Consider the following 10,028-nt stretch of genomic DNA (forward strand, 5'->3'; position numbering starts at 1 on the left):
GTTGCCTCCCTGTTTGGGCCCCTGGCTCTCCCCTTCCTTCCAACTTACTGGCACCAGTTCCCAGATGGCCTCTTTCTCCCACTGTCCCTCTCCTTCCCACTGCTGCCCACAGACCCAAATCAAGTTGACATGCTTTCTGACCTCCCAGGCCTCTAAAAGGCACCTTTTTCTTTTCTCCTTCTGCCTCCACCTCTTCCCCAACTCTGGCTCATGCAAAGGGTCCAGAGAATCATGGAATAGAATTTCAAAGGGACCCTAGAGATCACAGTATCCAGCTCTACAACACAGATGTACTTTAAGACGTGTTGAAAGCTCCCCAGGAGTACACGGCAAACCCCAAAACACGTGGCCTCCTGGCCTCCCAGCCCAGCTCTCTTCCCGTGTCACCACACTCAGAGGCCCGCTGACATCATGAAGTCTGCTTGCTCTGAGCTGTCATGGGCCCCAAGAGGTGCCACAAGAGCCCCCCCCTTATGGCACATACATGCCCTGGCCTCCTACTCACTCGGCCAGACAGACCCTACTCCGTTCTACCTGGAGAAGGCAAAGAACCTTGCCAGAGTTGGGAGAAATTGGGGAAGATCTTTTCTTTCCACTGGGTCTGGGACATCTGCCTGGTCAGCTTACCCCACTGGTCAGATTTTCATTCTTCAATTTTCAAAAAGTTTATGCATAATTCAAAGTTCTATGCTGCAAATGTGGGATGAAGCTCTGAGCTCTAAACATCACCTACCCTAGAGCCATCACTATTGAGCCTTCTGCTGAGCACAGTTACAGTCTCTTTACGTGTATGAATGTATTTAGCCTCCATAACAACTTATTGGGGTAGGTGATACTCTCATTCCATTTGACAGATGAAGAAACTGAAGCACAGAGAAGTGAAGTAATTTGCCCAAAGGCGTTATACTAGTAAGGGGTAAAGCTGGGATTTGACCCCAGGTCATCTGGTCTCAGGCTCCACTATCGACGCTGCACTTTATTTCACAGGTACTATTATTATGTTCATTTTACAGATGGAGAAGCTGAAGGTCAGAGGAGTTAAGTAACTTTCCCAGGACCCCATAGCAAGAAAGTAGAAGAGCTAGACTCAGTACATATGGTTAGTTGAGAAATTTGCCTAGCTTGTGATCAATTACTATTTAGTTTACAAAAACAGGATAATTCACAAAAACAGCTGAATTTAAACACTTAAATTTAAGACTATGCCTGTTAATCATCAGCATTAAAGAAATACCTAGACACAGTTTGTAATCTGTCTTGCTAATCCTTAGCTGTTATTCATCACAGTTTAATCTAATCTTGAATTTATCTTGAATTTATACGTTTACTAATGCTCTGAATCTTTTACTGGCATCAGACACTGCACTAGAGGACAGCTTAGCAACATGTACTAGCAGCAGGCAAGAATTCCCTAATACTGCAAGAATTCCTTGTGGCTTTCTGTCTCCGCCTTCCACCTCCAGTACAGAGAACTCGGCTTCTGTGCCTTGGCTTTCTCATCTGTAAAATGGAAAGCTGGGGGAAAGGGACTAGTTATCTAAAAAGACAACTTCCCACTCTGCTCATGAAGGAGATAAAACCTCCCTCTTTCCAACAGGGATTTCCAGGAAGTGGCTTCTCGGTAGCTATGTCTTGAAGCATTAAGTAACTCATTCGATACCTCAGCCCCTAGCACAGCATCTGGCATCAGAGGGTGCTTGGCTATACATGGGACCCAACCTCTGGGACAAGGCCATGCAGCAGCAGTGCTTCAGGCTCCCCAGGTGATTCCAACGTATGGCCCAGGTTGGGAGCAGGTACACATAAAGGATGGCCAGCAGAAGAGACAACCTGGGGCCCTTGGGCTGTAGAATGGAACTGATGTGTGGACAGGTGAGAACTCCAGGTAACAAGGTACAGAGAGGGCTCCCTGAGGCCTCCTTCCTGAGAGGGTTGCTGTGGACATGGAGGACACTCAGGGCATCAGGGCCGGCCTGTGAGAGGGAGTCCAGGGCTGTCCCAGCAAGAACTAAGGAGGAAAGGGAGAAGAGTGAGCCCCTGGGACCTGAGGGAAGAGAAGAGACCACCGCCCAGCACGATGGGGCCATCTGTGCTCTCCAGCACCCACCCTGCCAGGGGGTGTCCTTTGGGTGCCTCAGGACACGGAAGCCCAGAGAGATCGAGGACTGGCTCCCCGACCACACCCAGCTGTGGGCTCCAGGGTCTCCGGCCTTTGCCGCCCCTGGCATGGCATCTGAAGGCGTGGTCAGAGCCGGTGCCATCAAGAGGGTTCAGCTCTGTCCCTTCACTCAGGGGAGACAGTGCTGCCCCTGCTCTTCCTACTGGGCCCCTGCTGGGAGTGGGGTGGGCACAAAGGAGAATCAGCTTAAATTTCACAACCCTGCCCAGAGAAGCAGCACCGCTGAGCAGGTAAAGGGGCCCGACAGGCCACACGGCCAAGGCTCTGTGACATGAGGCAGCCCAAAGCCTTGAGTTCATCCTTCAGGCAGTCCAGCTGCAGGAGTCCAGGAAGCTCTGCGGGCCATCCACTGGGAGCTCCAAAATCACTGCACAGGCTGGGAGAATCTCCAGGCTGACCAGTGGGGCCTGCCATCCTGAAGGCAGAAACCTCACCTCCAACCCCTCCCCATGCCAGCAGGCTAGAGCTCAGGAGTATGGGCACTGGGGTGCCACAGCAGCCCTGCAGGGAAAGGCGGTGCCCTGGAGCCAGCTGGAAGGGAGGCAGCATCTGGGTTCTCAGCCTAGGCTCCCTCCCCACAACCCTAAGAAGAGCCCCTGGGAAAAGTACAGCCCCCCTTTCAATACCAGAGACATTTTCTCTCTGGGATCTACAGACTTGGAGCAAAAGTCACTTTCTTCCCCAGCACCTCCCCGCCTCTGCCACCCACCGCTTTGTACCCCTGGCAGGGACTGTGCCCTGGTCAGGACAGCTGGCAGCCCTCTGGGCACCATGTGCTTCCACCCCCACCCTCTCCCAATTCCCAACTTGCAGGTAAGGAAGGAGGCCAGGCTAGGGGTGGAGCCTCAAGGGAAAGGGGGCATGGAGTAGAAGGAATATAAAGGGCTTAGAAGTCCCAGCCAGAGACCCACTGCCTTGCCGCTCTGCACCACTCAGCACCATGGTAATGTATGGTGGCCAAATCTGGGACCCCTGTCAGCTGTGTCCTCCAGACCTTGGGGATGGGCTGGCATCAAAGGGCATGGAGGAGCGAGACCAGGGCAGTCCCCTTTTCCAGTCTGATGACCAAGACAGCTGCCAGGACTTCCTGCCCTGCTTGGGTGGCGGGATGAAGGGAATTCCTGGTCAATGTAGGGTTGAGGGTCTTGGGGGCTCTAGGAATGTACATCATGTTCATGGACATCAAGTGTGTCAATCACACTGTGTTTTTTTGCCTGTGTTTTCCAGGCACAAAATTCTCTGTGCATCACTGGGTGTGCATGTGGGAATCCCTGGGCTTGCAATCCTGTAGACATTTAACATGTGTTATCCAGCACCTACTAAGTGTCAGGCGCTGTTCTACGTGCCGATGATACATCAGTGGACAAAGCAGGCAAAGTGCCCAGTCCTCCTGGTGCATGCATGGGGAAGGGAGGCGATATGCTGCCGGGGAGGGACACAAACAACAAATAAGTATGGAATATAATAAGCTAGAAAGTGATCCATGCAATTGGAGAAAAGCAGAGCAAAGTGAGGGGGTGGACTGCAATTTTAAACAGTAGGACCCATTTAGAAGATGAGTTAAGCTGATACCTGAAGATGGTGTGGGAGTTAGCCATACAGATATCTGGAGGAAGAGGCTTCCAGGCAGAGAGAACAGCATGGCTGGCATTTTTAAGGAACAGCAAGAAGGCAGAGTGGCTGGAGTGTCGTGAGCAAGGGAGATGCGCGAGAGGTCAGTGAGATCTGGGGCAGCGAGAGGAACGCTTTAGGTTTCAGTGGCTGTATGCAGTCCTCGTGTGTCCATCTCCCGGCGCACCTATCCAGAGAGCACGGTCATCCCCCTTTACCTCCGCGCTTTGTGTGCGTCACTCTGCACGTCCAGGTGTGCACCATTCTGCCGGGGAACCTCGGTGTCCCTCACGGCGCTCGTGCACCTGTGAATGTACCAGGGGAACACAAGTGCCTCGGGCTGAGGGCCCCCGAGTCCCAGCTTGCCCACCCCGCCACGCGACCGCCAGTGACTCACTCGACACCCAGACCCCGGGCGTCACGTGACTGTCCGGCCGCCCCTTCCAGACGCCGATTGTGCGTTGCGCGTGCGCACTGGTCCTGGGCTGCCTTGCAGCGCTGCTGCTGCAGCCCGAGGGCGCGGGAGGGGAGGAGGTGGCAGCGCTGCAGCCGGTGAGGTCCAGGGCCGCCCGTTGGCTCACGAACTTGGGCTCCATCAGCAAGTACGTGGAGAAGCTCTTCAACAGCAGGTGGGCCGGCCGAGGGTCAGAGGGAAGACGGAAGGGAGGACGTGGGGGAGGAAACGGACGCCACCCGGCACTCCCCCGCGCGCACCGTGGCCGAGAGCTGGGCTCCCGAGCGGGCCTCTGACCGCTGCAAGGTATGTCCCCCAGCTTGAAACCCAAGGACACCAAGAAATCGAAGGACGTCAACAACCACAAGAAACCCACGAATGCCACGAAACACACCAATGCCACGAAACCCCCGCCACGGAAAATCTTAGAACCCCAACCATAGACCTTCCCCTGGGACCCCAGGTAGGAGAGCGGGAGCGCTACTGGAGGCAGGTCAGGGGCCCTGGAGCCGGCGGCAGGTTGGGTGGGAGCGAGAGAAAGCCCCCAGGAGGGACATCTGGCTTCTGGGCTGGGCCTTGACCTTCAGATTCGGGACCCGGGCCCCAGCCACCAACCCATCCATGTCCTGAGAGGTGCCTCAACTCCTCCCCACGCCCTAGTGCAACAATAAAAAGAAACAAAGTCTCTCTGGCTGTGGTGACTTCTGTGGGTCGTGGGCAGGAGAGCATCTGTCTTTCAAGAGGGAAAGGAGACCCCGGTGCTCCTGCTGTGGGAGAAAATGGCAGGTCCCAGATTCAAACTTCCCTGCCTTCTCCCCCAAAACTCATCCACCTGTCCCACCTTTCACATACACACCACCGCCAGAGTTCTGCACTCCAGCCAGGAGGGACGCAGAGATTAGAGCAGCAGGTCTCCCAGCAGCCTTACAGGAGAGCTTCTTCCAGTCCCCACCCTCCAAGTTTCTACACAGAATGGGGCAGCTTCAGATGCCGGCCTGGCTGTCAGTGTTACCCAGGATTGAGCATTACTGCCCTTGTCATCCCTACGTGTGCAGAACACAAGGTGCCCCCTTTGCCTTGTGGACCCTCTGAGCCCCTCTGGCAGAGAGCAGAGCAGGGGAAGGGGCGGGAACCCAGCCAGGGCCTGTCCCTGAGAAGATGGGTGTGAAGGTGGCACTCTCCTCTGGGGGCGAGTAGCCATCAGAGGGGCCTGGGCCGGGGCAGCAGCCATTTGGCTGCAGAGGCAGCTCCTATGATCCAAATCTCATGCCCATGTATGTCCTGAGCAGAGTCCTATTTCCTGATCTTAGCAAGTGTCTGCACTCTCTCCCCACTCAGAAAGCACCCCTTTAGCCAATAGAAGAATGTTGGAACTTCAGGCTCCATCGTCCAGACTCGAACTCTGACCTCCTGCTGAAACCAGCCCCTAACCCAGGCACCCCCTTGGATTTAAGAACCAACCTGCACCATGCATTTGCCTAGCAGTTGGATCTTCTGCAAGCCCTTTGCTTCATCTCTGCTGTCCCTCCTGGTCGGAGCTCAGAACTCTGGCAGTGGTGTGTATGTGTGAGGTGGAACAGGCAGATGGGTTTGGGGGAAGAAGGCATTTCCAGGTCATTAACACATACCAGACCAAACCAGGACTTGAGGGGAAACACGGTATGATTGTGGTGTCATGCCTGGAGTCGGTGTCAGGTGTTGAGCCCAGGAAAGTGGACTCCTCCCCCACCAGACCCACAAGCCCTGTCCTTTCCAGCAGAACACATGGGGGAGCCAGGAAAATCATTCCCGGAACCCAGACGTCTAATTCTCCAACTTTGCACATCCCCAGCCCACTTGACTCTGCCTATCTCAGCCCAGGAAAGGGGGAGAGAGACAATTTCCCTCCCTCCCAGTTTACACACACACACACACACACACACACACACACACACACACACACACACACCACCTCCACCCCCACCTATTCAGGGTGCTAGATAATGGCAAGTGCTGGGGGAGGTTAGTGGGGCAGCGGGATCCAGGTCCCTGCCCTCCCAGAGCTGGAGTATGGAATCCACAGATTCAACTCCTGGTAGTGACTGGAAGTCTCTGCTAATCCAGCCTTCTCCCTAAAAAGCCACATTCCCTATAGCCTCCCTTCCTGTGGGGCTTGAGTAGCTCCTCACTGCTTCTCAAAACAGCCTATCCTCTCCAAGTTTCTGGTTCTTTGAAGATGCTTCCTTGTGATCACCCCAAGCCTGCCTCCCAGAGTCCCCCTTCCATGGGCCTGCCCTGCCCTGGAGCCACATGGAATCACCCTTAACCCTCTTGGGGACCATCATGTGTTTGAAGACCACGTTATATCTCTGCTGTGTCTTCCCAGCGTGCTTTGTGGAAACAGCTTGTTGGGGGTGGGGGGGCTGTTCAAAGCTCCTGCTTTTCGACCATTTGCCTGGGTCAGGACTGTGCTTTCACATGTGTGATTTTGTGTCCTGCTCCCAACAGCCCTAACATGCTAGCTACTAGCCATTCTTCACGGTTCACAGATGAGGAACCTGAGGCTCGGAGCGCTTGTGCCCGGTGCCTGAGAGCACACAGACCCACAGTGGCAGGTCCCGGATCCAAACCCTGACTCCAGAGCCGGTGCTGTCAATCACTGCTTTAGACGGCGTGACCTGGGACTGCAGCTTTGCCTTCTACCTCTCTGAGCTCCAGTTTCCTCTGTGGAGTGAGGGCAACAGCACCTCCCTCACAGGCTGGTTGACAGGATCAGATGGCCCTGGCCCTCACTACTGGTAGCTCCCTTCCCCAACAATCCTCACACGACACCATCTCCAGATCCCTCCCCATCACAGTCCCCCTCCCCAGCCAGGCTCCAGCTGGGCCCCATGCCCCCTGATAAGCCGTGCCCCAAGTGAGCGCAGCCTAGCAAAACTGACCTGCCCAGAGGAGGGCAGCTGTGATGCCACCCACCACAGCCGGGGTCCATCTTGGGGCTGACTGTCCCCCTGCCTTGACACCAACTCAGTGTGAGTGAGTACTTGCGCTGGGCAGAGCCTGGGGAGGGAGGGCGATCGGGAAATGGGACCGCGGGAGGGGAGGAAGGGGGTGTGTTTGGGGGTGGGGCTGGCATCAGGCTGATCACCTGGAAGGTCTGGAGGTGCTGGAATGAGAAGATTCAAGCACAAAACTGCCACTTCACTGGCTGAATGATCTCCCAGGAGCCCATGCCTTTGGGCCACACTTGTCCCAGGAGGGGATGAACTGAGCAGTGGTGCCCACAATCCTGCAGACATTCTGCATCGCTTGTGACCCACCTCCCCTCCTCCCCGCTCCCTTTCTCTCGTGTATTTGGCTGCTCCTGATCCCATCCAGGATCCACAGAGACAGGGAGAGAGGCTTTGCCTTTGCTTTGCTTTATTTAGCCCGGGCAGAACAGGGAGCAGGCTTTGGCTGGAGGCGAGGGTGCACTGCCCATGGAGTCCGAGCTGGCAGGAGGGGGCACTATAAGACCATCGGGCTGAGCTCCCTGTGAGGAGAGGGCAGGACGTGCTGGCAGGAGTCGGCAGTCCCGTGCCCTCAGGAGAACTCCGACCAGCCCTGGGCCTCTGTTCTCCCTCCTTTACAGGCCCCAATCCAGCACCCCGCACCCTTTGCACCCTTTCCCCCTTTTGGCCCTAGGGTGGGGGTGGGGGTGGGCAGACAGAGTAGAGAATCGCACCTACCTGGAAGCAGCTGCATGGGGGTCTCCCCACTCCAGGAAGCCCAGCGTGTCCTCTTTGTCTCGTTTCCCATACCTGGGAGGGGTGAGGCAGCTGGGGCAAGCCCTGTACCCAGGAGCCAGCTCACCTGCCTCATCCCTACCCTTGGGCACCATCCCACCCCAGGGAATATGGCCCCAGGCCTGGTCAGTAGGGGTACTCTATGTTCCCAAGAGCAAGGTCGGAAGGCGCTGGGGGCAGGGTCATGGCCCGGAGTGCGGCATGAGCCCAGGGTCCCAGGGGCTGGGACCCCTCTCCCACCCTCACACACACACCTAGGCCTGGTCAGCATGTTGATATATCTGCGGAGCTCAGCCGCATACTGGGCCATCTGCTCCGGCGTGGCATTTTCCCCGGGGTACACGGGCTCCAGCGGGGCTCCCTGGGCACCCAGCAGTGGCCGCAGCAGCAGGGCCATGCAGGCGGACAGGAGCAGCAGGGAGAGGCAGCGGCGGGTGGCAGCCATCTGAAAGAGAGCCCGAGGGGAGAGGGGGCAGGGGAGGGGAGAGAGCCGGGAAGGGACAGAGACTGTGAGGGATAGAGACAAAGATACACGGAAAGACCGGACAGGAGAGAGCCCAGCAAAAAATCAGAGATGGACGGAAAGAGATGGAAGGGAGACAGACACGGGATAGGGGGAGGAGAGCAGGGAAAGGGTCATCAGGGAGAAGAGGGAAACAGTGAAAGCTGAGGGAGAAGGGAAGAGGAAAGAAGAGGTGGGAGCATGAAGAGGGCAGGGGGAAGAAGGGAGAAAGAAGGGAAGGAAAGAGGGAAAGAGGAGTAATCAGGAGTCAGGGAAGAAGTAAAAGATGGAGAAATGGAGAAAGGTGAGGAGCAACGGTGGGGAGATGGAGGGATATTCCCCAATGCCCAGGGCCCCAGGGCCCACCCACCCAGCCCCTTAGCCCATCACCCTTTCTCCAAGCCTGGGGACAAGTAAAGGGGCAAAGCCAAGGGCCACTGGTTGCCGACCACCCAATCTCCTAGACACTGCCCTGGAGAACATGGACGGCCCTCCTCATGGGCACCCGAATAGTTGGAGCTCAGTCAGGGCCTAGAAGAGCAGAAAAGTATTGTGGGGAAGGTGGGAACCTGGAGGACCAGGGACAGAACTCATGAAATCTGAGCCTGGTGGCTCTGAGGCAGATGGAGAAACGGGTTGGAGGGAAGGGGCTGGGGGGACGTTGGGGCTCTCCAGCTCACACACAGGATGGGGAGAGAGAGAATGAACTTGTGAACCAAAGGACGGATCTCTGGCCCTCTCCCCAGCATGCCCCCCAGGGACAGACAGGCAGACACAGGTCCTGAAGAAGACACTACCACGCATGTCACCCGGCCAGACTGGCACCACCACACACGCAGATCTGTCACTCACAAGGTTGCAGTCCCATGTTCTGTTCACAGCCACCAGCACCCTCCCTGCACACATACTCACTCTTCTCTCCAGCAGACTGCTTTCCCAGTGTGGCAGTTTTGTCCAGGTGCACAGTCAGACCCAAGCAGATCTCAGGCCACCTAGAGCCCCCCAAGCCTGCAAAGCACCAAGTCCTTCCCACCACCCCTGGGAAGCCCCACTCAGGAAGCCCCACAGAGCCCAAGGCAGGCTGAGCCCACTTACCCCTAGTCCTGGGCGAGCAGGTGCCTGGCTCAGGCCAGATGGGCCCCCCACCCTCAGCCCATGCCCCTTTATACTCCCCAGTGCCCCCAAGCCCCGCCTCTGCCAGCCTCTCTCACTCCCCAGCCCACACCCGGCCTCCCACCGTCTCCCTGGTACCTGCAGCACCAGCGCTGGGGCCGGGGACAGGAGAGGACAAGGCAGTGTTAGGGTGCCAGACTAGCAGCATAACGGGCAAAGCTGGACCATGAGAAGAGTCTCCATCGGGCCCCTATCTCTGATGTCCCTTCCTCCTTTGAGCAGGCCTGGTTCAAGAAGGATGGGGTCCTGGGGCTTCAGGGTGACTGAAAGACTCTGGTCCTTGGCTTTTGAACAGCCCCCTCCAGCCTCCCAAGGGTGAATCCAAATCATCAGATGGATTTGCTC

The 10,028-nt window shown here is 56.6% G+C and overlaps 1 protein-coding gene across 1 annotated transcript; it reads right to left on the bottom strand.

The window, feature by feature from the left end:
• Window positions 1–7,730: 7,730 nt before the first annotated feature.
• On the bottom strand, window positions 7,731–8,453 carry PPY (pancreatic polypeptide). The gene is made up of 3 exons (XM_037810506.1): window positions 8,263–8,453; window positions 7,952–8,023; window positions 7,731–7,755 (listed from the first exon to the last, which is right to left on the bottom strand). Exons 1-3 carry the CDS (start codon window positions 8,451–8,453, stop codon window positions 7,731–7,733), a joined length of 288 nt encoding a protein of 95 aa, XP_037666434.1.
• Between the last annotated feature and the right edge of the window lie 1,575 nt (window positions 8,454–10,028).

The sequence above is a fragment of the Choloepus didactylus genome, chromosome 18, assembly GCF_015220235.1.
Source record: "Choloepus didactylus isolate mChoDid1 chromosome 18, mChoDid1.pri, whole genome shotgun sequence".
NCBI classification, from domain to species: Eukaryota; Metazoa; Chordata; class Mammalia; order Pilosa; family Megalonychidae; genus Choloepus; species Choloepus didactylus.

Coding starts and splice junctions, on each gene's coding strand:
- PPY (XM_037810506.1), bottom strand. CDS start 8,453: ATGGCTGCCACCCGCCGCTGCCTCTCCCTGCTGCTCCTGTCCGCCTGC. Junction 8,024..8,262: donor AACATGCTGACCAGGCCTAG/GTGTGTGTGTGA, acceptor CACCCCTCCCAG/GTATGGGAAACGAGACAAAG. Junction 7,756..7,951: donor CCCCATGCAGCTGCTTCCAG/GTAGGTGCGATT, acceptor CTCTCCTCACAG/GGAGCTCAGCCCGATGGTCT.